General features: G+C 42.7%; 1 protein-coding gene across 1 annotated transcript; it reads right to left on the reverse strand.

Moving 5' to 3' along the window:
* Nucleotides 1-709: 709 nt before the first annotated feature.
* On the reverse strand, nt 710-21131 carry CYP2U1 (cytochrome P450 family 2 subfamily U member 1). The gene is made up of 5 exons (XM_028121249.2): nt 20572-21131; nt 7900-8535; nt 5948-6109; nt 4345-4512; nt 710-3181 (listed from the first exon to the last, which is right to left on the reverse strand). The coding sequence occupies exons 1-5, from the start codon at nt 21053-21055 to the stop codon at nt 3003-3005; spliced, it is 1629 nt and encodes a 542-aa protein (XP_027977050.1). The 5' UTR covers nt 21056-21131; the 3' UTR covers nt 710-3002.
* Between the last annotated feature and the right edge of the window lie 4712 nt (nt 21132-25843).

A 25843-nucleotide genomic window follows, 5' to 3' on the forward strand; every position in this document is an offset into this window, starting at 1 on the left:
GAGGGAGCTCTCAGGAGCCTCTTTCGTAAGGACACTAATCCCTTCATGAGGGCTCCACCATCAATGACCTAGTCACCTCCTCGAGGTCCCACTCCAAACACCATCACATCGGGATTAGGTTTGAATATGAGAATTTAGGGGGGGACACAAACATTTAGTCCATAGCAGGGAGTTCTCCAGAAAGGCCACGTTAGATGGGAGGTGACCTCTGGGCTATGAGGAAGCCGGAGGAAGAGTACGACAAGGAAAAAGCCGGCAGGGGGCTCATCGGCCGCAAAATCCACAGGTTGAGGTATTTAACAAACTCCTCTCCCAGAGCTGAGAAGTGTAAGAGAGACTCAATACTTCGCCAAAATGCGCTCATGTAGACTCATCCCTCCCTCAAGCAACGCTGGACTGGGGCATGGGAAATCAGAAACCTGAGCTGCGACAGTCCTGAGAGTAACTGTGCTCTGAGGGGATATTTTACAAGAATTATCTTCCAGTTTAAAGCCATGTTTCCGTTACATTGTGACCCTCTCTCTCTTTGGAGGTCTGCTCCCTCCTCCATTTCCTAACTGGACATGTAGTTTAAAAAAATTTTTTGTTTAGCAGTTAAAACAAGAAACAAAAAAACAGACATGATACCATTTCAGTTAAAACTGAAAGTTTAATAAAAGCACCAAAAATTATGCTAAAGATGAGGATTAAAAATTAGGCATTAGGAAGATATATAAAACAAAGTACTATTATTTTTACACTTCAAATAAATCATAAGGTACAAAATCATAAAATGCCAACATATACAAGTAAGGCATTAACAGTCCTTTCAGTGACTTACCATATAAAGATGTTTTTAAAGTGCTACAGTCTGAGGCATTATATTTAAGAGTTTAATGAACATCTGATTTCAACAGAATCTCACAGAACAGGTTTGTTTGTTTTTTTCAAGTAAGCTACAAACTGCTTGGTTAGGAATGTTGAAAATGTATGTATAAATTAAGGAGTAATAAACTTGCTAATGCCAAATTATTAGGGCAATTCAAAAGCATATAAAATTCCAGATGAGGAACAAACTGTCCTGCTCAAGGTACAGTGTAACCACACACCATCATCTCATCACAAATCTAGACCACCACTCCATTTGCTCACAATTCCTGGGCAGTTAGTTTATTTGGTTTGGTTTTATGTTTTTGTTTTTTTTTTTTAGTTGACAAAAGTCCTCAAGGCACCTACAGATCTGCCTGTACCTCATCCATCTGCACTGAAAACACCGAGTAGACTCCCATGGGATCAGGTGACAGCAATACAGGGCAGTGGTAAGGAGAGAACACTCCAGTCACAAGGACTGGTAGGTCTGAAATGAATGGGACCTTCTACCTAAGTACCTTCACTTCCCTGACGCTCAGCTCTGGCAGCTACAAAATAACGTCTTCTTAATAGAGTTTCTGTAAGAACGATGTAGGCATACAAGGCAAACACTAAGTATGGTGCCCGCAGGAGGGAAGGCTCAAAACTGTGGGTGCGCATCTTATTATCGTGGTTACTTGTCTATCAGGAGCACTATGGGAGAATCCAGGAGAAGGCTGGTCATTCTTTGGAGCATGCCCTCATTGGGGGAAATACTGGCAGAGTAGTAGGCAGGGTTATTCCTCTGGGTACAGGTCTGCTCAGACACTTAGCCTCCTGGCCGCACGCAGCAGAAGGCCAATAGCTCCCTTATCATTGTGATAACCAAAGATGCACTTACACATTTCTAAATACCCCCTGAAAGGGGTCAGTGCCTTTTTTGAGAACTGCTCTTCTGAAGGGACCGTCTTTATTAAGGAACGATGTAGGTCTCTTAACAAGATTAAGAATGCCTCTGTGTCTCTGAGAGGTACTAAGGTGAGAGACATCCGCAGCCCGGAGCCCGGTGCAAGAGAGAGAACCACAGTCTGAATCCTTCCCTGAGGAATCCCAGTATCAGAATTCCCAAGCTCACCGTTCAGGGCTCAAGTCGAAAGGCAGAGCTAGATCTCTGCAAGCAGCTCAGCAGACAGGAACTCCGAGCTGTGAAGCCATGAAGCCACTTCTTCAGCCAAGCCTCACTGTTGCTGTAGTTGAAACAGAAGGCAGACAGACACATCCAAACAGCCTTTCCTCTCCATACCTGACAAGGGCACTTGAATTTGTGTCTACAAAATGCAAAAAACTAAATCACAAACGAGAAGATAACAGCTACAGAACAAGCCTCCCCCCTCCCAAGACCAACATAGGATCTATGCAGAGAAAAGCTCTAACTCATCATGACCGAAACCCACATCTTTCTTTGGCAAAGTATTCAAGTCGGAACCCCACTTTTGTGCTGTCATAGGTCTTGAGCTGGTGGGTCTTCCTTCGGCTTCTTCAGTACTTAACAGTGTTTTGGTGATGTCAGGAAAGACATGCGGCATTTGACCTTCCTTAGTGCTGAGAGAGGAGAGAAGGCACGTTTTCTTAAACTCATTTGACACAGGGAATGACTGAGGCACTGAGTGATGAGGAGGAATGTTCACTGGTGGAAGCCCCAGGGGATAAAATCCAGATCTCCTGCGTCCCGAGCCGGCACTCGGGTCCCCATCCCCTAAGTCACAGACGGGCGTCACTAAAGTGACGGGAAGTGTCCTGCTGAGGAATCTTCCATGATGCAAGCTCTACCCACGTTCTGGTCTCCCTCTCATCTGAGCCTACCCTGGGGCCACTGCGTTGCTGGGTCTGCCATCAACTGCAGAAGGAAGAATCTGTTGAGGAAGAAATGTATTTACATTCTCTTCTTTTTTTTTTTTTTAAAGAATTTATTTATTTATTTGACAGAGAGAGAGACAGCGAGAGAGGGAACACAAGCAGGGGGAGTGGGAGAGGGAGAAGCAGGCCTCCCGCGGAGCAGGGAGCCCGATGCGGGGCTCGATCCCAGGACCCCGGGATCATGACCTGAGCCGAAGGCAGGCGCTTAACGACTGAGCCACCCAGGCGCCCCTACATTCTCTTCTTGGATGTGTTCTTTATCTCTTTGAAATGATTATATTAAATGGGTGTGGGGCTACAGTTAAACCATATCTTCCAGTCAGGATGGGCTTCTTAGAATTCTTGGGTAAAGCAAATGTGAAACTCTGCATTAGGCTCACGAACATCAGAAATAATTCCATCTTGGCCAGTTGTTCTCCCATACACACCCGCTTCCCTAAATAAATGAGATCAGAAGAAAAAGTTGGGATTATAATTCCGGCCGCTCTTCCTATCTCGAGATCAGAGCAACTTTATATGAAATATCTCAATTCAGTGTTTTAAATGCAGATATAGAGAGGTTGGTTTTTTTTTTTAAGATTTTATTTATTTATTAGAGAGAGCACAAGCAGGGAGAGTGGCAGGCAGAGGGGGAAACAGGCTCCTCACTGAGCAGGGAGCCCGATGCGGGACTCGATCCCAGGACCCTGGGATCATGACCTGAGCCAAAGGCAGATGCTTAACGACTGAGCCACCCAGGCACCTCTAGAGAGTTTTAAAATAAAATGGCCACATATATACCTCATGGCTTCCCAAAGAATATGCTGATTAGAATTTATACGTACTAAATTCACATTTTAACTCCTACTCATGAAAACCTATCCTTGTTCTAGACTGGAACTAGAGACAGATCCAAGCTACTCTGTCTCCTCCATACCTACTTATCTCTTTCCTTTGCTCTTACCTGGAAGATCAAAGAGAAAATGAGTCAAATGAGAATCTCTGGAGCATTCATTTTTTATAGAAAGAATCCTACATGTGCTCCTCCAGCTGTCTAAAAGAGGGACTGGTGAGGTTTGAGAACCCAGCCTCTCAGCCACCAGCCCAGCAAAAGATCGCAAGTTGCTCTTAACACCAACAGTTTCCTGAGACTCAAATAATCACTTGGGCAGCTCAGAAAGGGAGATTCCTAGTCATATTTAAGGATTTAAAACCAATGCTTTAATTTTGTTTTTAAAATCTGAAATGAATGTAGCGGGGCTGTATTATCTTGATTATTTACCTCTTCTCTTACATTTGCTTGCTAAGAAAGAAATATTTTTAAAGATTTTATTTATTTATTTTAGAGAGATAAAGAGCATGAGCCGGGGGGGGGGGGGGGAGAGAGAGAGAGAGAATCTCAAGCAGACTCAGCACTGAGCTCAGAGCCCAACGTGGGGCTCAATCTCACAATCCTGAGATCATGACCTGAGCCGAATCAAGAGTTGGATGCTTAACCGACTGAGCCACCCAGGCTCCCCAAGAAAGAAATATTTTTAAAACAATATCATGAAATAATAGAAGATTCTTTTAGCTCTACCTCTTTAATTATGCCATTAAAAAAATAAAAGTTTAACTGACCTATCCCAAAAGGAATAAATGTTTCTTTTTTAAAAAGTTGTCCTTGATCATCCAGAAATCGATTAGGGTAGAAATCATCTGGTTTGTCCCAAATGGCTGGGTCTCTGTGTACTGACCACAAGTTGGGTAATATCACTGTGCCTTTAGGAATAGTATATCCTTGGAGCACTAAAACAAACAAACAAAAGAACCCAGTGTCATTAAACATGTTCTTACTAATAGTTTTCCCTAAACATCACTATCTGAAAAAGAAATCTAGTTACATACCTAGCTATTTAATTTGTGGAGACTGAACATTGAGGTGCTGGAGGGTAGGGGCCGGACCTAATCAACTGGCATGCTCTCCACGTGCTCCCAGGACCCAGCCTGAGATAAGGCACAGGATTTGCTTTAACAGATGTTGAATTAATGAATTAAATCAAACCAGAAAAACATTACAATTAAGAGAAAACACTGAAATAGAAATCATAGGACATTCCAGGTAAACTTTCCAAAGAATTACAAATTTTGTGATATTAAAAAAAATCATAAGAGAAAATATATTTACAATACTGTAGTGTAAAAAATTTGCACATAGGAGGATCCACATGGTTCAAATTCATGTTGTTCAAGAGTCAACTGTATTGTATGGTAGTAATTGATAAAATAAATTATATCTACATCTGTATTTTATACATTCATGGTATTCCGTTTTCTTAATTTCTTCAGTATTTCTAGGCTACACAGTTCATCTGTGAATTTTTTCAAATTGTCACAAATCCCCCAATATTTTTCCAATATTTTTACTAAGAAAAGTCTGCATATAAGTGGACCCACGATGTTCACACCTGTGTTGTCCAAGGGTCAATTGTACAGGGAAGTCAACACAGGCTCTCAGCAGCTGACAAGTTCACATGCACTTTAAACAGTGCCCAAAAGTTACAGCTCACACAGTGCATCTAACTTGGACCGAAGAAAACATGAAGTGATCCAATGTCATTTATAAGTTATTACTTCCTACAACTGTCTTATAACTATATTTAAGCCGGTTACATCATGGGCTGTCTCCAGAGGAGGTAAGTTCCTTCTTATGAGGGATTTTACATAGAGTCTGGTTGCTTATGTGTCAAAGACTTGACACAATGGACACACATCCGTGTAGGTGGGAAGTTGAAACAGGTGCCCTTGGAATCAGAAGGGCTCTTCTAATTCGCATTTGTGCTTCAGCTGTAGAACTGTAAAAGGTGAAGTAGGATAATTCCCAATTAAAATACTTAATTTCATATTTAGACGAGCTCTTCTGACCTTCCAAGAAGACAGAGAGGTGCCTTTGTTAATTCCGGCGTTTTTCCTGCCAATATAGCCATCTTAAATGGTAGAATTTGCTTGACGGTGTAAGTGCGCATGCTCTGAAGTCCAGAGAGCTATTTAGAAAACAAGCCGGGGGGGAATGCCAGTGAATGAGTAACGGACAACCGAGGGCCGAAATGTTCCCTGGATGTTTGATTATCCACGACACGGTGTTAAACCCTCAGAATTGTCAGCACACTGTCACTTCAACTCCTTTGGATTAAGGGCCAGACTTCCCTTAAAGGCACTCAAAGGAGAGAGATCCCAGACTTGCCTGTTTTCTCCGAGGTCATGTGAGGAATGGCAAGCGGCACCACCACCGTCAGCCTCTGGACCTCCATGATGGTGGCTTCCGTGTAGGGCATCTGGGCCTTGTCAGTGAGGGAAGGGACTCTGTCAGCACCAATGACCCTTTCAATTTCTTCCTGAACCTTTTCTATTACCAAAAAAAAAAAAAAAAAAAGGAAAGAATAACAAATAGTAAACCAGAAGATAAGGCAGGAGAATTGAGACTGCCGTCCTATGCATACTTGCCATCACATCATACCCACAACTGCTAAGCTGGCAGTTCAGACCTGACTCAGCCTCGGAGAAGTGAAGCATTGGTCACATATCCAAGTAGAGGCAGCTGGTCCCAGGGACCCGGTACCACCTTGTGACTTGGAAAGTGGCCAGCAGAACAGATAGATGGGTAAGAGAGAAAGCATTCTGGAATTAGGGAGTCCTCTCAATCATTCTCTCATATGAAAAGGAGACTGACTCTCTCAGTCAGACAACGTGAGGTAGCCCAGCATGGCCCCCAGGGATCCCTGCCTCTCGGTGTTCACATCCTGGTACGGTCCCCTCCCACCAGGTACCACGTTGGTCTGCGTGACCAACAGAATAAAGGAGAAGTGATGGCGTGTCAGTTCTGAGCTTGGGTCATAAGAGACACTGTGGCTCCTGTCTGGGTACTCGCTCTCTCTTGGGTCACTCATCTTGAGGGAAGGCAGCTGCCAAGTCAGGCGGCCTTATGGAAAAGTCCAAATGGTAAGGCCTGCAGCCAACAGCCAAGTGGACAAGCCATCTTAGAAGTGGACCCTTCAGTCTCAGTCAGGTCTGCAGATGGCTGAAGCTCCAGCCAACATCTCGACGACAACTTCCCAAGAAATCCTAAGCCAGACCAACTGGGCGAAGCTGCTCTTGGATTCCTGATCCCCAGAAACTCTGTGAGATAGTAAATGCTGGTTGTTTTAAGCTGCGAAATTTGGGGATAATTTGGTACTCATCAATAGTTAACTAATGTGGGAAGCATAATCTCATTTATAATAGACAGAACACGGCCCCTCAGCGATGTCCACACCCCAACCCCCCAGAACCTATGAATATGCTACTTTATGAGGCAAAAAAAGACCCTGCAGGTGTGATTTGATTAAGGGCCGTGAGATGGGGAGATGACCCTGGATTTTCTGGGTGTGCACGAATTACATGGGTTTTCAAACTGAAGAACTTTTCCCAGTTTAGTGTCAGAGGGAGATTTGAGTCAAAGAAAATGGTGAGAAGAGCTGCAATATCCCTGGCTTTGAAGATGGAGGAAAGGGGCCAGGAGCCAAGGGAGCTGGAAATGGGTCCTCCCCTAGAGCCTCCAGAAAGGAATGCCACCCTGCCAACATTTTGATTTTAGTCCAGTGAGACACGGACCTTCAAGATAACAAATCTGTGTTGATTTAAGTCACTAAGTTTGTAGTGATTTGTTACAGGAGCAATAGAAAAGCAATACACTGTCCTCTTTTGTGGTCTTCCACTGTGAACTGCCAGACACTACCTATCGGTATCGATATGGTAGAAGTAGCTCTGTGATCTTGGGAAAGTCACATAACTTCTCTAGGTCTCTGTTCTCCATTTTCAAAACAAGATGACTGGGTTCAGTTAATCACTGTAACTCCCGTTAGCTCTAAATTGTCCTTCTTTTCTAAAAAGTCTTCCTCTAGCATACATTTCACACAGAATCAGACCTGTAGAGATTTAAAGCAGGGGCAAGAAGGTACGACATTAGTCCCACTGTCTAGAAACTTGGGAGTTTCGCTGTTAACACCTTCCCAACTCCCTATGGGATTCAAGTATTTCCACTTTGTTTTCTGGCCTGAAGACACTGCTTAGTGCTAGGAGCCACAGGATTGCCCAAGTTGCTGATACTGATTTAAATAATCTGGCTTTGCCTGAATGAAGGAAACATCTGTTAATTACCTTGTACATCGGGATTCAGTGACATATACAGAAGGCACCAAAGCAAGGAGTTAGTTGTGGTATCAGTTCCAGCAATGAAGAGATCACCAATGATATAAAATAAGTAATCTTCATTAAAGCTACTATTGCTGTTATTTTTTCTCTCCTCCTCCACGTGGAGAAGGTACATGTCTATGAAGTCCTGAGGGTTCTCTACATCCAGAGACTCTCGATGGTCTTTGATGATTTTTTTAAGGAAAGTGGTAATATCCTTTTCGATTTGTCTAAATTCCTTAAATGGTCCAAAGGGAAGATAATAAAGCCAGGAGCATATGTTGACCAGGAGGAGCTGGGTGTTCAGACAGATTTCTAAGGCTCGTGACATAAGATGGAGCATTTTCTTAAACTCACTATTGGTGTAGTCAAAGCGCTGGCCAAAGCACAGGGAGCAAATGATGTTAGAGACGGCATTGTTGATAATGGGGAAAGGGTCGAAGGGGTCTTCTCCATGCTTCTGCATTTCCTCTTTCACATATTTAAACTCTTCAATAATCTTGGGCTCCAAGCTCAGCTTTCCCAAGCCAAAATGACGAAGAGTTGAATGTGAGAACTTCCTCTGTTGTCTCCAGACAGGACCGTAATGTGCGAATACAATCCCTGCAAAAGGACCGCGAGAAAAGAAGGTGAGAGAGAGCAATGCCTGACCCTACTGAGCAGGACCTACGATGAGGTGTGTTCTGTGTTTGTCAAGTCCCTTGTGCAAAATTCAGCTACAGGTAGAGATTACCAGCCAAGAAGAATGATTAGCAAAGTTGAATTATCAAGATAGTATAAGTTCCTAATAACAAAAATCATATCCGATAAAGCTTATTATGATAGGTAGGAACTCCTGGTGAAATGAAAAGCAATGAATTTCAATTTCTAGAGTCAGTGTAAATTTCCAAATCTTGGGCTTCATAAGAGTAAATCCAGGCTTAAAAAATGCGACAGGCTGGATATCCCCATATTCTCAGCATTCTGAATAGAAGGAGGGCAGGGATATTATTGGATTATGCGGACCATTAAGATCCCAGCTTCTGGCATCATTCTGGGGATACAGGAGGAGCTTGTTAAATATTAACTGAATAAATCAACAGCCCAACTGGATTATAACCGTGGCTATCAGTTTGGAACCGAAAAACGGGCAGGTAGTCTAAATTGTCTGTTGTTGGCAACAACCCTAACTTAAAAACATCTGAACGCAAGGTCTCCACAACTCTGCCTTATTTGATCCTCACTTATGTTATACATCCCCCATCAACAAAACCCAACAGAGTTGTTCTGAGATGTTGTATCAAATTGTTTACAAATATTCCTTGTTTCCCGTCACCTATTTCTCCCTCTTATTTTCCATGGCGCCCTTTATTGTCCCAGCTGGTCCTCCTTTCTCATTTTTAATCGACGTCATTTCTGCTACTTTTGAGGGCATGCTTCACGTATTTAACAAATATTTCTGAATGCCAACTGTGTGCCAGGCACCAAGATGCTGTAAATACAGACCCTTCTCTGTGGTTAAATCTTCTCACAATCTTTAGTACCTCCATAAAATGCCCTTCAATACACACATCCATGTGGTCAAACGAATCAATCTATCAGCTTGGCTTTTCTCCTTGGACTCTGCCACACATCTGCTCAGATCTGCAACGGCTGCCTTTCCAGATCTTCTGTTCAGGTGTTTGGTGACTTCTGTGTGGCATTATTAGGAATTTTCTTAAACTCTCCTGTGTTGAACCCATTTCCTGGATTCTACTTCTTCCTCTTCTAGTTTCCTTCCCTGATTTTGCTAAAGCAAAAATGCAGGGGAGGCAAATTTCTGAAGATTTTTTAGAAAATATATTTATTCTACCTTTTTTACTTCCTCAGAATTTTGAAGACATTGCTAAGAGTGGATTGATGAGTCATAAAATATGTACATCTTCAATGTACAGAAGACTTCCCAGGTTATGCTATGAAGTGCTTAAAGCACATTGTCTTAATCACTGTTACTTTTTTAAAAATTTTATTTATTTATTTATTTGAGAGAGTGAGAGAGAGTATGAGAGGGAGAGAGCACAGCAGTGAGGAGGCTTAGAGGGAGACGCAGGCTCCCTGCCGAGCAGGGAGCCCAGTGCAGGGCTCAACCCCAGGACCCTGGGATCACGACCTGAGCCGAAGGCAGATGCGTAACGACTGAGCCACCCAGGCGCCCGATCACCGTTACTTTTTAAGATATAAATAAGACTTCATAGTAAGTCTTATCATCTAATAGGGAGTCCCCCCTCCTTGTTCTCTTTCAAAATTGTTTATTATTATTATTACTATTATTATTATTATTATTATTGGCTCCTCACTCTTTTACAAAACTTTAAAGTCAGCTTGTCAAGTTCTAGCAACAAAAAACTTTTGGGATTTTCACTGGAATTGCATTTAATTTATAGATTTGAAAATTACCTTCTTTCTGATAATTGAACCTACTTGCAATGCAAGAATAAATCCAATTTTGGTTATAGTGTTTTTATGGTTTTAATTGTTGGATTTGGTTTCCTAATATATTTTTAAAAGATTTATTTATTTTAGAGAGAGAGCAAGAGTGGTAGGAGCAGAGGGAGAGGGAGAGAGAATCCAAAGCAGACTCTGAGCTGAGTGTGGAGCCCAACACAGGGCTCGATCTCACAACTGTGAGATCACAACTTGAGCTGAAACCAAGAGTCAGACACTTAACCGACTGTGCCACCCAGGCACCCTCCCCCAATACTTTTTTAAATTCATACTCATAAGTGAAAATGGCCAATAAATTTCCACTCTCATAATATACTTGTCTGAATATACTGACCTCTTAAAATGAGCTAGGGTATATTCTTTCTTTCTGGAAGAATTTATCTAAAATTATAATGATATGTTCCTTTTTTTTCTTTTATGCTTTTTTTCTTTTCCAGATATATAAAGTTGGTCATCTAACTCACTAGTTTTCAGACCTTTATCCTAATAACTCAAGATTCTACAGTTGCTTCTGAGTACCACATGAGCTAGAGTCCACAAGTATTGTTTGCATGTATTTTCATTATAATCTTGTTTAAAAATTTTTGTTATGATTTTTTTGCTACCTAAATTAATTTGTCTTATACTGATTTTTGACATGAATGAGGCTTACTTTTTAGCCTAGTACGTGATCAATTTTAATAAAATTTCCAATAAAATTGAGAAGAATTTTTATCTAAATCAGTTGTTGGATACAGGGTTCTCTATATGTCCAATAGAAAAGCCTAATATTGGAATCAAATCTTTTGTATCCTTAGCAAATTTTTATCTTCCTGCTCTCTCAATTATTCAAATACTTAAAATATTTTAGTACAATGGTATATTTATCAACTTCTCTTTGCAGTTCTGCAAGTTTTGCTACATTATTTTGCTATATAGCTATTTATATCTGTGGATCTATCATTGCTCTTAGGTACATACTTAGGTACACGCGAGTTTAAAATTATTATATATTCCCAGTTTAATAAAAAGCTTCCTTTATCATCATTTAATTCACTACTTCTTAACAATGAAGTTTGACTTAAAGTATACGTTGTCAAAAAGATACCAGCTTGGGGCGCCTGGGTGGCTCAGTCGTTACGCGTCTGCCTTCGGCTCCGGTCACGACCCCAGGGTCCTGGGATCCAGCCCCGCATCGGGCTCCCTGCTCCGCGGGAAGCCTGCTTCTCCCTCTCCCACTCCCCCTGCTTGTGTTCTCGCTCTCACTATCTCTCTGTGAAATAAATAAAATCTTAAAAAAAAAAGACACCAGCTTTTCTTTTTAAAGTATTATGTCAGCATAACATTTTCCTTTCTTTTATTTTGAATTTTAATGTACCCTTATGTTTGGGGTATGTCTCTTTTGGGGAAGGGTATGTCTCTTTTAAAATAACATACCTTTGGGGGTGCCTGGATGGCTCAGTCAGTTTTGGCTCGATTTTGGCTCAGGTTGTGATCTCATGGGTCGGTGAGATCTGCAGGGTCAGGCTCCATGCTCAGTGGGAGTCTGCTTAAGGATTCTCTCCCCCTGCTCCTCCCCCTGCATGCATGCTCGTATGTGTTCTCCCTCAAATAAATAATCTTTCAAAAATTAATTAATTAACATACACTTGGATTTTAAAAAAATCCATTCTAACAAAAAAAAAATCTGTTCTAGCAATCTTTTAGCCAATTTATTCCATTTACATTTAATACAATTACTAATTTATTTCTGATATATTATTTTGAACTTTGTCCTACTTTATCTACTCTTTTTTCCCTTTCCTTTCTTGCCTTTTTTCGCATTAGAGAAACAGACTGAATCCTCACCCTTAAATTTTTAACACATTTACTTAAAGTCTAGATTAACGATCAGCAAACTTCAGCCCACAGGTCAAATCCAGCCTGCTGCCTCTTTTTATACGGCCAGTCAGCAAAGATTAGTTTTTGTATTTTTAAATGGTTGGAAAAAATCAAAACAATGTGTCATGATGTACAAAAAATATGAAATTCAAATTTTAGGGTTTATAAATAAAGTTTACTAGAACACAGCCAGCTAGCAAGCCACTGTAATTCATTTACATACAGTCTGTGGCTGCTTTGGCACTAAAACGGCAGGGTGGTTGCAGCAGGGATTGGAGGTAGGAGAGAACATTTTCTCTGCCAGGGTCCAAGCCAAGACGGAAAAATTTCCTTGTTCTCTTTTGTTACTGGTAGGTTTGTTGGGTGTTCTTTGTCAAATTCAATCTTTCACTCAAAGTGAAGCTCTTCAAGAGTCCTCCCTTTATCTAGAGGCAACTTTTCATCTTGTGTGATACAAGGTCATATCTCTCTGCCCTCACTCCACCCACTCCACATCCATGTCCAAGAGGTCACTAAAACCCCAGAGTGTCCAGGGCATCTACTTTCTGTTTTCTGAGGGAGTGGGTGTGGTGATAAGGAACTGGTCTAACTATATTTTATATGCATTTCAAACTCAGTGGCTCATCCCTGTCTCCTGTAATCACTGGTACCTCCAATTCCTGAGACTTTCTGGGGTTCCACAGGGTAAACTGTCTCACATTCCACTAGTACACCCCGGCCCCATGTAGACACTTAGGAGTGGTCATCCTCCACTTTATGAAGTCACTGGCCAATCCTAGGTCTACTTTTTGTCTTCAAATGTTGTGGTACAGGACTGTAGATTCATTTCACCATGGACAGAGTGTGTGCTTCTGTTAAAAGTCCCTCTGGTTTGGTGTGTGATTATCAAGACAGAGAAGATACGGAAATGTCTTAACGATTCCTGAAACTAGAACTTTCCCTTTATTCAATAAAGCCCCATAAACTATTCCTAGGCAACCACAGCTTAGTCACTCTTCCTGCATTTAACCATGGCCAAGTCTTGCTGCATTCAGCATTCAGACCCTAAGTGTTGTTGGGCCACCTTCTTTTTCCTAACTTCAGGATTTGACACTACTTTTAACTACCATCTAATTTAAGATATCACATATGACATCTTTGCTTTGTCCTATTTCTCAAGAAACTTTATTTTTCTTTTATTAGGTCCTCAGTCTGTATCATCTACAATCTTTCAACTATGCATTTGTATTTTAGAAATATTTTCTCTAGTAAAATGCCTCTAACAGTTTTTCTAATATTTATTTAGAGTCCCCTATGTGCCAGTTACTAAGGACATATAGATTAAAAAGACACAGTCCCCTTTTTTAAGATGTTAGTCTTTTGAGGAACTAGATCAACAAACAATCCAAATACACTGTTGTATGTTAGACTGTATTGAAGTTACATACTGTATTGAATGCTGTATGTTAGAGTGTCCTGAAGTTGCAGAGTTGGAATATATTTATTGAACGTAGCATTGCTGGGATGTGCTGTATTGAATGTTTGTTTTATGTTGGACTGTACTGAAGTTGCATAGCTGGAGTGTACAGTATTGAATGCTTTATGTTGGACTGTATTGAATGTTGCACTGTTAAGGATGTGCTGATTGAACGCTGTATGTCAGAGGTGTATTGAAGCTGTAATGCAGACCAAGGAAGGAGCACCATGTCAGCTGAGCGAAGGCAGCACTTCTCAGAAGAGAGGACGCATGGGGCGCCTGGGTGGCTCAGTCGGTTAAGCGTCTGCATTCAGCTCAGGTCATGATCTCAGGGTCCTGGGATCGAGCCCCGTGTCAGGCTCCCTGCTCAGTGGGGAGTCTGCTTCTCCCTCTGCCTGCCACTCCCCCTGCTTGTGCTCTCTCCCTCTCTCTGTCAAGTAAATAAATAAAATCTTAAAGAAAAAAAAAGAAAAAGAAAGAAGAGAGGACACGTGAGCAGATGCTGCACTTGTAAATAAAGATGTGTATGAAGGCACATTTTAGAAAAATAACTTGAGCAAAGTTAAAGAGGATGTTTCAAGAAGAGCTAAATTATCTTTAGAGGGCAATCAGGTTTAGATAAGGCAAGGAGATGGAGAGAACCTTCTCAGAAGTGGCTAATATTTGAGGACTGGGACATCTGATAAGTTGACAGGTATGAAGTGCAAGACAAAAGAGGTGACCAAAGTGACTGTGCCTGAGAATGCCAGGATGAGAGGCATGGACAGAATTAATGGCCTCAAGGTTCCAAACTTCACAAAACACTCATGTTTTGGAGCCAGAATGGCTTAAGGTCTTGGGAATGTCTGAAAGAGGTTCAGGCACATCTGACAGTTGCTGACCTCTCCATTCCTAGCCCGGAAAAGCAATGGTATTCACGGATATAGACAAGGGCTTCATTTCAAGGAGGCTAATAACACTAAAACATAAAAATGGCTCCAAAGCAAAAATCCGGACTCTTCTTGTTGGGGGGAATGACAAAAATATATCCTTACGTAGGTTTGACAAAAGGGCCCATTAGGCTATGGAACCAAACCCAGGAAGAGCTGGGTGTTATCGGCTCAAAGAAGACTAAAGGCCACACAATTCACCTATTTTTCACTACTTTCTGCCTGGCTTCATTTTTCCCTACTGCAAACCAGCTCTTTCAAGCATCAGGGATTCCTGATCTCCCATTTTCCCCTCCAGAGAGAAAAGGCCAGATCCAAGGTGAAAAATGCTGGAGGAGGGTTCAAATGCTTCAGGCAGGTATCCCATGATGATACCAGTTTGGAACACCTTAAGTTTATTTTGTGACTTGAGGTTTCCGTACTATGCTGTGAATATAAATTCTTGAGTTCTGTGCCCAGCCTACAGACTAGCCACAGGTACAGAGAGGCAAGATATCCTGATCAAGTCATCTTTGACCACGGTCCACCCTTTGACCAATTACTGTGGCCAGAGAGGGGAGTTCATATAAAGATAGGGCACCTTATGTTCCAACCACAGTTAGTGGGTACAAACGGGTGGTGAAGACAAGGAGTTCCTCAAAGGGGAGTGCTTGTCAGAGGAACAGGTGGTGGACAGTTGAAACAAAAATCCACTTCAAACCAAACACAGGATAGGCTAAACTGACTGTGATACATTCTCACAAATGTCGTACGGCTCTTATGGCCTTTGCAGGAGAATACTGAATAAAATGGAAATATAGTCAGAAAATTTAAGTGATAAAAACAATTTTAAAGAGTGTGAATATGATTCCATTTTAAAGAAGCAAATATGTTTTTTAAAAAAATACATGTACAATGTGATGAGCACTGGGTGTTATACACAACTGATGAATTATTGCACACTACACCTGAAACTAATGAGGTACCATATGTTGGCTAACTGAATCTACAGTTTTAAAAAAGGAAAAAAAAAATACATGTACAAATAGAAAAAATACTGGAAGCTTGCCACAGGCTGAATGCTTGTGTCCCCTCCAAATTCATATGTTAAATCCTAATGCCCAGTGTGATGGTATTTGAAGTGAGGTCTTTGGGAGGTGATTTAGGTCATGAAGGTGGAGCCCTCATGAATGACATCAGTGCCCTTATAAAAGAGGCCCCAGAGAGCTCCCTTGCCCTCCTCCCACCATGTGAGGTCACACATGGCCATCTGGGAACTAGGAAGCAGGCCCCCACAAGACACTGAGTCTGCTGGGGCCTTGATCTTTCATTTCCCAGCCTCCAGAACTGTAAGAAATAAATTGCTGTTTATAAGCCACCCAGCCCATGGTACTCTGTTAAAGCAACTCAGATAGGCTAAAACAGAGGCAATACATAAAAATGTCAGTAATGGCCATCTCAAAATAACAGTGATCACAGATGATTTTCAATTCTTTTTGAAAAAAATGGAAAGGAATTCTTTTTTCCTTTTCCATGTTTTATGTTTTACAGTAATGAACATACACTAAAGTAAAAACACTTAAATACATTAAATCTGATGCAATTTACATTTATCACACATACATTTTCTTTCCCCTGAAGCAGAGAAGGTGCTATCCATCCACTGATTATATTTGTCCTTTCTTTTCACGGGGACATACAAGTGTTCCTCTTAGTGGGAATTCAGGCCTTCTTGATATGAGTACACGACTATTTCAAATACCTATTTTACTGCACTTACTACAAAATTTGGTTATCCTGCTTTCCTCATTTATTTTTATTTTTACTTTTTTAAAAGATTTTATTTATTTGACACAGAGAGAGCGAGAGAGAGAGACAGAGAGCAAGCACAAGCAGGGGGAATGGCAGGCAGGGGAGAAGCAGGCTCCCTGCTGAGCGAGGAGCCCGGTGCGATGCGGGACTCATCCCAGGACCCCGGAATCATGACCTGAGCTGAAGGCAGCCGCTTAACTGACTGAGCCACCCAGGCGCCCCTCCTCATTCATTTTTAAATTCCCCAGATGAATTTTCATTTTCTACCTTCAATTCCTAATTTCATTTTGCATCTTTTCCCCCTTTGAAGTAGATGATATTGACTGGTCTATACCCTACTCTTAAACTTCTTCCAATTTCCCTTTTACTTTCCATTTTTATGGCTCTGCAGCTTGCTTTCACTCTTGTTCGAAGCCTCTAGTAATCTTCTAAAATTAGAAAGGATCTAATTTCTGTCAACAAGGAAATAGATAAATCAATTAACAAAAACCGGAAGCGGAAAGATACTTTTGAGGCACCTGGGTGGCTCAGTCGGTTAAGCATCCAACTCTTGATTTCAGCTCAGGTCATGATCTCAGGGTTGTGAGATTCAGCCTTCACCTTCACCAGCCACAATATTTTTCTCAACTCACAGCACATGACCCAACACACATCCATTAGAATACCAGAGCAGTATCACCTAAAAAATCCTGTCTCCTGGGGAAATGAATGTTGTGAGATGCTGAAACACCAAGTTACCCCCAGTTCCCAGTCCTTTCCTACATAAAGGATCTAATAATAAGTTGTGATCCAACTGATATTTAGAAACTGTTACAGATTTTTGAGCAAACCACAAACCCACCAAGAAGGACCTCAAAGAAGAAAATCTAACTCATACCTTAAAAAAAAAAAATCCAGAGGAAAAGACAGACTTGCAAAAAAATTTACAATATAATGTGGTAAGTGCATCAACAGATGCTTGTTATGCACATATTCATTCATTTCTTGATACCTACTTGTACCAATAAGTGGGGAAGCAGTCGTTCACATGAAGAACCAAATCTTAGCCCTCGCAGAGTTTATATTCCATTAGTAGGTGGGGCTGGTACTAACCTAAATATTTTCAAGGTGTTTAATGAGTGAAATACGAATGAGATAAAATAAGTTGTGATATTGGGCAGTGTCTAAAATAGGACTCAAAGGTGACAATTGGCCTGAGAGAGGATAAGGAGTCAAGTCAAGTGAAAAGTGACTCCATGTCCAACGACAACAAACCCAGCAGACTGAAACAGTCACAAGTTTGGCAGGAATCTGCTTAATTTTTCTAGGGCAGGTTGAAATGTACAAGTAAAGGCAGAATGAAAAGAGCTAGAGTCAGAAAGGCAGACAGGGACCCGGTCGTTCAGGGCACAGTCAGTCAAGGATGGAGTTGGAGAAAGCTGATTTCAGCTGGGGAGCAACACGGTTTGATTCATGGTTTTTAAAAAGAGATCCCTGGGGCACCTGGGTGGCTCAGTTGTTAAGCGTTCGGCTCAAGTCATGATCCCGGAGTCCTGGGATCGAGCCCCGCATCGGGCTCCCTGCTCAGCGGGAGGCCTGCTTCTCCCTCTCCCACTCCCCCTGCTTGTGTTCCCTCTCTCTAATAAATAAATAAAATCTAAAAAAGAGAGAGAGAGAGAGAGAGAGATCCCTTTGGTTGCCGTGTGGATAAAAAACTAGAGTGCAAGCAAGCAGGCTAGTTAAGAGGCTTCAAGTATCAGATGAAAAATGATGGTACTGATTGAGGGTGCTGACAATGGAGATGGAAAAAAGTGGATGGATGCAGAACTGCAGATCTGCAGGAGGAAGTGAAGAGGTGTGCTAACCGATTGGCAGGGGTTGGGAGTGGAGTGGAGTTTAAAATGAAAACAGTGCTATCATGAAGAAAGGGTAGCTCACCTCTCCGTGGTGGAGTAGAGACGTAGGTCAGGGAACACATTCTCAAAGAAGTGACATTCAAGCAGGTGTGAAAAGACAGAAAATAACAAGTGTGGGTGAGGATGAGGGCAGACTGGAACCTTGTTCACTGCCACCAGGGGATGTAAGATGGCGCAGCCTCCACGGAGAACAGTAGGGCGGTTACCCAACAAATTAAATGTAGAACTGCCATATGATCAAGCAATTCCATTTCTGGGTTTTTACCCAGAAGAAGTGAAAGGAGGGACTTGAATGGATGTGTGCCATGTTCCTAGCAGCATTTTTCACAACAGCTAAAAGGTGTAAGTCCCCAAATTCCATCAGGGGCATAAAAGGATAAATAAAATGTCTAATGGACGTTGACCGGAACAGTATGCAGACTTAAAACGACAGGCAATTCTCACACAAGCTACAACATGGAAGAACCTTAAAACATGATGCTAAGTGAAATATGTCAGTCACAAAAGGACAAATATTGTATACCACTTGTATTAAGTACCTAGAACAGTCACATTCGTGGAGGCAGAAAACAGAACAGTGGTTGCCGGGGGTAGAGAGAGGAAGGAGGGGATTTTGTTTGCTTTTGTTTAAGTAATCTCTACCCCCAACATGGGGCCTGAACGCCAAGATCTAGAGTTGAATGCTCTACCAACGGAGCCAGCCATGTGTCCCCAAGGAGGGAGTTTTTTAATGTTTAACAGGTACAACCTTTCAGTTTTCCAAGAGAAAGAGTGTTCTGCAGAAGGCTGTAATGGTTTCACAACAATGTGAATGACCTAATGTCACCGAACTTAAGAATGGTTAAGTTGGCAAATTTTATGTTATGTGTATCTCACCACAATTTTTTTTTTTTTTTATGAAAAGGGAGAGAAAAGAGGGGCGCCTGGGTGGCTCAGTCACTGGGCGTCTGCCTTCGGCTCAGGTCATGGTCCCACGGTCCTGGGATCGAGCCCCGCATCGGGCTCCCTGCTCGGCGGGAACCCTGTTTCTCCCTACCCCACTCCCCCTGCTTGTGTTCTCTCTCTCTCTCTGTGTCTCTCTCTGTCAAATAAATAAATCTTTAAAAAAAAAAGAGAGAGAAAAGAAAAGAAAAGCAAACAGTTCTCCAGGCAGCCATGAGATGGGAAGAAAATTCTAGATAGAAGTAGCAGCGATATGTGAAGGCAGGGAAATGGTGAATTATGAACGGTGACATTTGTTTTTCTGTGGGACATTCAAAACATTATGATTATCATTACTATTCATTTAAAATCCCGATGCAAAATTCTGGCTTAATCAGATTCTAAAAAGCCTGGATGTCTTTATGCCACATTCCACATTCTCCTAGATGTCCGTCTAGTGGTGAAGACCCACATCCAGTTACAAAATTATCCAGCCCCAGTTTTGTTAAGTGCAGTAAAGGAAAAGCAATTGTGCATAGAAATTGGTTCCAAAAGGGAGCCTAAGTTGGAGAGGAAATAAGAAAAAGCTTCCCGAGGTAAAGACATTTAAATTTAACACCTGATTGATGAAAGACAATTAAATTAACATCTGACTCAGACAAAAAAGTCTAGGTTCTAGACCAGCCAGTAAGACGTAGGGTAAGACTGATAAACAAAGGGGGAGGTGGAGTTAGGGAAAGGGTAAAAGTGATCTTTTATTGCAGTGGATAATATGTTTCCCAACCTTCAAAACTGCCCAACTTGGATTTCCAGAAGCAGAAATCAGAGGCTATAAACCCCCTAAGAGAGGTTTGCCAATAGGCTCCTAAACGTGTTTTCTGGACCTTTTATCTTATGGAAAATATCTTCTTAAACTCTCACTCAGAACCCAGAAGGTGTAAAGAATATCCCTGCCTCCTTCTAACACGGCCAAAGTTTCCCCCTGAAGACACAGCCTTGAGAACGAGGCCTTGTTCTGGGAAGGACGGAGTATCCCTGGAAAGGTAGAGCCTGGCTTGCACACATTGTCTCCCACCCCCACCCCTGTCCCCATTACCCTTCCTCAACTTTCCTGTGGGTTTCCTACTTGTGATCTTGGACTATGAACGAGTCACCCATCCAGCGGCTCGATGCGATCTTAAAGGCCCGGTTAAATGGACGCGTCGCCGCCACCCTCCCACTTCGGGGCCGGATGCAAGTGGGCTAGGTGCGCGGGCTGGAAAGGACGCAGGAGGCGCCGCATCGCGCGTTCACGCGACCCGCGACCCTCAAGGCTCCCGCTCACCCTTCTCCTTGGTTACGAGGGAGACGAGCGGCACCCGCGGGCGGTCGCTAAAGATCTCGGCCTGCTGCACCAGCGCCTCTCGCACGCTGTGGAAGTCGCTGAGGACCACCACCAGGTAGTGGCCGATGAAGAAGCTGAAGACGTTGCCGTACACGCGGGCCAGGTCGGCCAGAAGCACCCGCGGGTCCAGGGCCGAGGGCTCCATTCCCGCGGCCCTCTCCCGGCGGTGCAGCCAGCTCTTCCGTCGGAGGAACCGAGGAAGCAGCACGAAGCCGAAGTTGCCAACCACGGGCCAGGGCGTGGGCCCAGGGGGGATGCCCCGCGCCCGGTGCCACCACCGCCAGCCGAGCAGCGCCGCGAGGCTGAGCAGCAACAGCGCGCCGCCGGTGGGGTCCATCCGCAGCAGCCCGGGAGGCGCGCGCAGCAGGCGCAGAGGCCAGGGCGAGCCCTCGGCGGGAGGCTCTGGCAGCCCGGGGGAGGCCATGGCCTGTGCGCCGGCGTCCGCAGCCTCGGCCTCCTCGGGCGGACCCTTGGAGACCGCGAGCTGACGGTGGTGCCGGCTCCCCGGACGCGGGCTGCTAACTGCGCTGCAAGGCGGGGGGGCGGGAAGAAGAGCGGTGGAGGGCGCCCCGGATTGGCTGCGCCCACCGCATTCTCTCCACCCCCCCCCCTCCGCCTCCAATCAGCTACGCCCGAGCAGAAACGGGGACGCGCTCGCCCCGTGGAAGAAGCGGTCCTCTGGTAGGCGGGGCGCGCGATCTGAAAGCTGGACCCCAAAGTCCTGTTGCGCCTTTCCTTCGGGTTGGGCATGGCAGTCACTGCCCCTGACACAAAGATGCTTGCGTTCCGATTGGCTCGTGTGGCTTGGATATCCTCGTGTTACCCGTGTGTCATTTGAGTGTATAAACTGTGCCTGATGAACAGGCCGCCGACATGACTCAGCCTCAACAGCAGCACCTCGTCCCTAAGGGTCCCCGCGCCCACCTCGGTAGCAAAAAGACGGAGTTGCTGCTTTATCTAAACCCGGATTCAGAGGAAGAAGGGACCGTTTCTTCCACTCAGAGACAGGAGGACGATGGGAGAGCAAAGTGCAGAATTTGCAGGTGCAGGAGGCTTAAGGCTGCGGGAAGGATGGGCGGGGGTGGGGTGGGGGACTAAAGCTCTCAGAATTTGCCACTGGCAGGAAAACTTTATGCGGAGAGTGAAAGCTCAGCGTTTATTTCAGCATGTAGCCCGGGTAAAGCAGCAAGCCTAATCCAGGAACAGATAAAAAAAAGAATAGACTTGGAAGATTAAAGTAGCTAATAATATAAAAAGAAAATTAATCGGGTGAAGAGAGATGACAATAGTATTATTGGTATGAGACCAAACCCCGAAATGCTGAGATGGAGATATTAAGTGTGAATTGTATAATGCGTTTAAGACAAAGTCCTTTAATCTTCCGTGATAATGGCTCCTAGGAGCTTTCCCTTCCTTCTCCTATAGGTTAAATCCTCTGATTTCTCTTTAATGTTAAGTTGACACCTAGAATTGTCGATATCAGATGACTTTTTATCTACTGAAAGGTCAGTTTCTATGAATCAATTTAATTGATCATAACGAACAATCTGTTCTTTTCCCAATTTCAGATCCTTTTAATTATTCCCCCCACACTAAAAGTTTGAACACCACGCTGTACTTATAAAAATGAGACCAAAGCATAGTGAGTCCTCTCTATTCATTCTGTGATCCATTCTAATTTTTCTATAGGCAAGTGATGTCAGCAAAATATGCTAAATTTCAAGTCCACTCTGTTCGAATACTATTTTTGTCATGCTCTCCATAAGTTATTTTAAACTTAACAACAACAAAAAACATACCTCATATGCTCTATAATTACCCATTGTTAGTATTCTGATTTTTTTGAATTTAGAGAATTACTAAAAATTAAACTACTTGCTTGTAGATATGATCTTCAACATGTCCTGATTCTCTTTGTACTCTTGCTCTCTAAACTAGTAGCTGCTAACATCTTCCCATACAACCTACTTAAGTTCACAAATGATTTTTAAATAGTTGAAATGTGACTAATGTAACAACCCTAACAAACACCCTGTTGTACAGGACATAATTGCATGTATAGCATTTTCCTAAATATTCCCTAATTTTATTAGGTTAACAGTTCTATGAAGCAGATAGGAAGTGTTGTGGGCTGAATTGTGTTTTCTCAAAATTCATATATTGAAGTCCTAAACTCCAGCACCTCAAAATGTGACTGTATTTGAGATAGGGGTTTTAAAGAGGTAATTAAGGTAAAATGAGGTCGTTATGAGCAGACCCTAATCCAATATGACTGGTGTCATTTGCAAAGAGGAGATTAGGACATGGACACAGGGGGAAGACCACGTGAAAACCTGGAAAGAAGATGGCTGTCTGAAGTCCAAAAGAGAGGCCTCAAAAGAGGTCAACCCTGTCAACTCCTTGATCTTGGACACCTAGCCTCCAGAACTGGGAGACAATAGGTTTCTGCGGTTTAAATACCCAGTGTGTAGCACTTTGTTATGGCAGCCCTCACAAACTAATACAGGAAGCTAATTGTTCATAACACCATGGATAAACCTTTTTAAAAATTTTTTAAAAGATTTTATTTCTAAGTAATCTCTACAACCAACATGGGGCTCAAACTTACAACCCCAAAGTCAAGAGCTGCATGCTTTACCAACTGAGTCAGCCAGGTGCCCCCGGATAAACTATTTTATTTTGTTTTATTTTTTTTAAGATTTTATTTATTTATTTGAGAGAGAGAATGAGAGAGAGAGAGAGAGAGAGCATGAGAGGGGGGAGGGTTAGAGGGAGAAGCAGGCTCCCCACTGAGCAGGGAGACCGATGCGGGACTCGATCCCGGGACTCCAGGATCATGACCTGAGCCGAAGGCAGTCGCTTAACCAACTGAGCCACCCAGGCGTCCCCCACGGATAAACTATTTTAAACATCAAACCACATAGCTCATCCCGTGCTTCTTAGGGTTAAATTTCCCCCAAATTATATTCAGGGCTTTCTTGCCAGAAAAAGGAATACTTTCTGCCCCACTCTTCCTATTTTAAATGGGTGAATAAAATATAGTCAGTAACAGTTAGGGAAGAGAATACTAAAAGATCTTTGGGGTAGGGAGCAAGGGGAAGGAAGACAGGAGAGCATGGAGGAAAAAAGAATCATTTTTTATTGAATCCCCAAGGATAATTTTACACCAGTCGCTTTCCCACTGAAATTCTTTTGCTTTACATGAATTTTGGTCAGAAGTGTTGGTAACAGTAGATCTTAAAATACCTAAGTACTTACTATTTTGTTTCCAAGAGTGGTGTTAAATTACTCGACTTGTGAAACTACAATTGCCCAGTTGGTTTGTAATTCCCCGGGGAAGTAAATGCCACACACTACACCCATCCAGAGTCAGTGAGCATGAACAGAGAGAGATTATGGTTTAAGAAGAGTTTGCAAAATGCGAATGAAAAGAGAGAGTAGAAAAGCTCTTTATACTATTTAGTTGCCTAACTCCACAAGGTACTTAAAAATTAACCACTTCATTTCAAGTTTCTATGATGTACTTCATATATACTCGTGTGAGTGTATTCTCTGTATAGCATAAATGGACTTCTTTCTGGGCTTTCTGAGCATCCATGTGCTCTACATGAAATTGGGATAATAAATGTACTGACCTCAAGCACAAGAATTAGACAAAATAATTAGCACAATGTCTAGCATTTAGTGAAAGCTTGGTAAGCACAAGCTATAGTTATAAGAATTATAATTGAGGCCCTAATAATGCTTTAAACTCTATAGGTTGGTACTCTTACTGCCCTTTTATCACCCTTTGCAGGTTTTCCTACCTTTCCAAAATTTGATTGTGAGACTGGACAGAATGTTAACTTGTTTTCTGTATTCAGCCTTTATGCCTTATATGAACCAATAAACTTGCCAGTCTTCAATGGTACCTACGTCATTCCTCTCCAGCTGCGTGTACATGCTATGATTTTCCTGCAAAGGGATAGAAGGAGGGAGGTCCCTGAAAAATCTAAATATCAATGGAAAGCAGAATCTCAAAAATAACAAAACTCAATTCCCAAAACTTCTTTTTGTTCGGATAAAGTGGTACCAGGACTGGAACAAACTTTTTGTATTTAATGCCCAAACTGGAAATGGTCCAGGTGTCCTTCAACAAAAGAAAGAAGGATACTGTGGTGTATTTATAAAAGACTACTACTCAGCAAGAGAAAAGGGATAAGTTATGATACACTCCATGATGTTTCTCGAAAAACATTATGCTGAATGAGAAATCCAGACATGAAAGAATGTGTCATGAGCACACCATGAAGGTGCACACATGAGTTGTGTCTTTCTACAGTTGTCTGTTTTATTCAGTCATAAAGCAAGGTTGACATAATTATAAAACAGTGCAGGATTCCAAACTCAATGACATCTCACCATGTGATTAAACTTGGCTTCTTACACAGCACACAGAGCAGAACATAAGACAAGCCACACAACAAACAAGATAACAGAGGGGTGCAGGAAGTTAAGGACCCAAACTCTGAAGTCAGTCTGCGGGCGCACAGCTGAGATAAAGGCCTCAGTCCCAGCTGGGTCAGCTCTCGGCACTCACTGCTTATTATGTTCAAGCAATGAAGGAGATCAGAGCCTTCCGTGGCAGCTGCCTTTTCCAAGTGGACAAACATAAAGAGGTCATGTCTGAAGAGCCTGACAGTTTACTGCAAAACTCCTCCCCTTTTTAAAGGGATTTAATCAGTCTCCAGCCCCTGAAGACCTCCTCTGGTTCTACTCATTATCAGTTCTGGGATGTCAGCTGACGCTGGTACCAGGGATACCTCGTGGCTACAGTACCTTTCACTGCTTGCGTCCCCTGCTTGACACAGGCCCCTGCTTGACATGAGTGACTCCATCTTGTTCTCTACAGAGTGCGTACTGAATAATTACATCAGATGAAGTCTTAGAACAGGCAAAGCTCATCCGTGGTGAAGAAATCAGACCAGGAGGTGGGATTCACTGGGAAAGGACATGAGAAAATTTTCTGGGGTGGTGGAAATGTTTTATATCTTGGTTGGAGTGTTGGTTACTTGGGTGTATGCATTTGTCAACACCAAACTGTATCTCACTGTAGGCAAATTATATCTCCGTAGGACAAATTTTTAAAAAAATCCAATATCTTGGGAGGAAAAGACATGGTGAAGTAAGAAGACTTAGTTACCAACTGTGAATACCAGCAGTAACAGGTACA

The sequence above is a fragment of the Eumetopias jubatus genome, unplaced genomic scaffold (assembly GCF_037043125.1).
Source record: "Eumetopias jubatus isolate StellerSeaLion01/CBP00866 unplaced genomic scaffold, mEumJub1_p1.0 scaffold_2, whole genome shotgun sequence".
Taxonomy (NCBI): domain Eukaryota; kingdom Metazoa; phylum Chordata; class Mammalia; order Carnivora; family Otariidae; genus Eumetopias; species Eumetopias jubatus.

Coding starts and splice junctions, on each gene's coding strand:
- CYP2U1 (XM_028121249.2), bottom strand. CDS start 21,055: ATGGCCTCCCCCGGGCTGCCAGAGCCTCCCGCCGAGGGCTCGCCCTGG. Junction 8,536..20,571: donor CCTCGTAACCAAGGAGAAGG/GTGAGCGGGAGC, acceptor GTCCTTTTGCAG/GGATTGTATTCGCACATTAC. Junction 4,513..5,947: donor CATGACCTCGGAGAAAACAG/GCAAGTCTGGGA, acceptor TGTTTGTTTTAG/TGCTCCAAGGATATACTATT.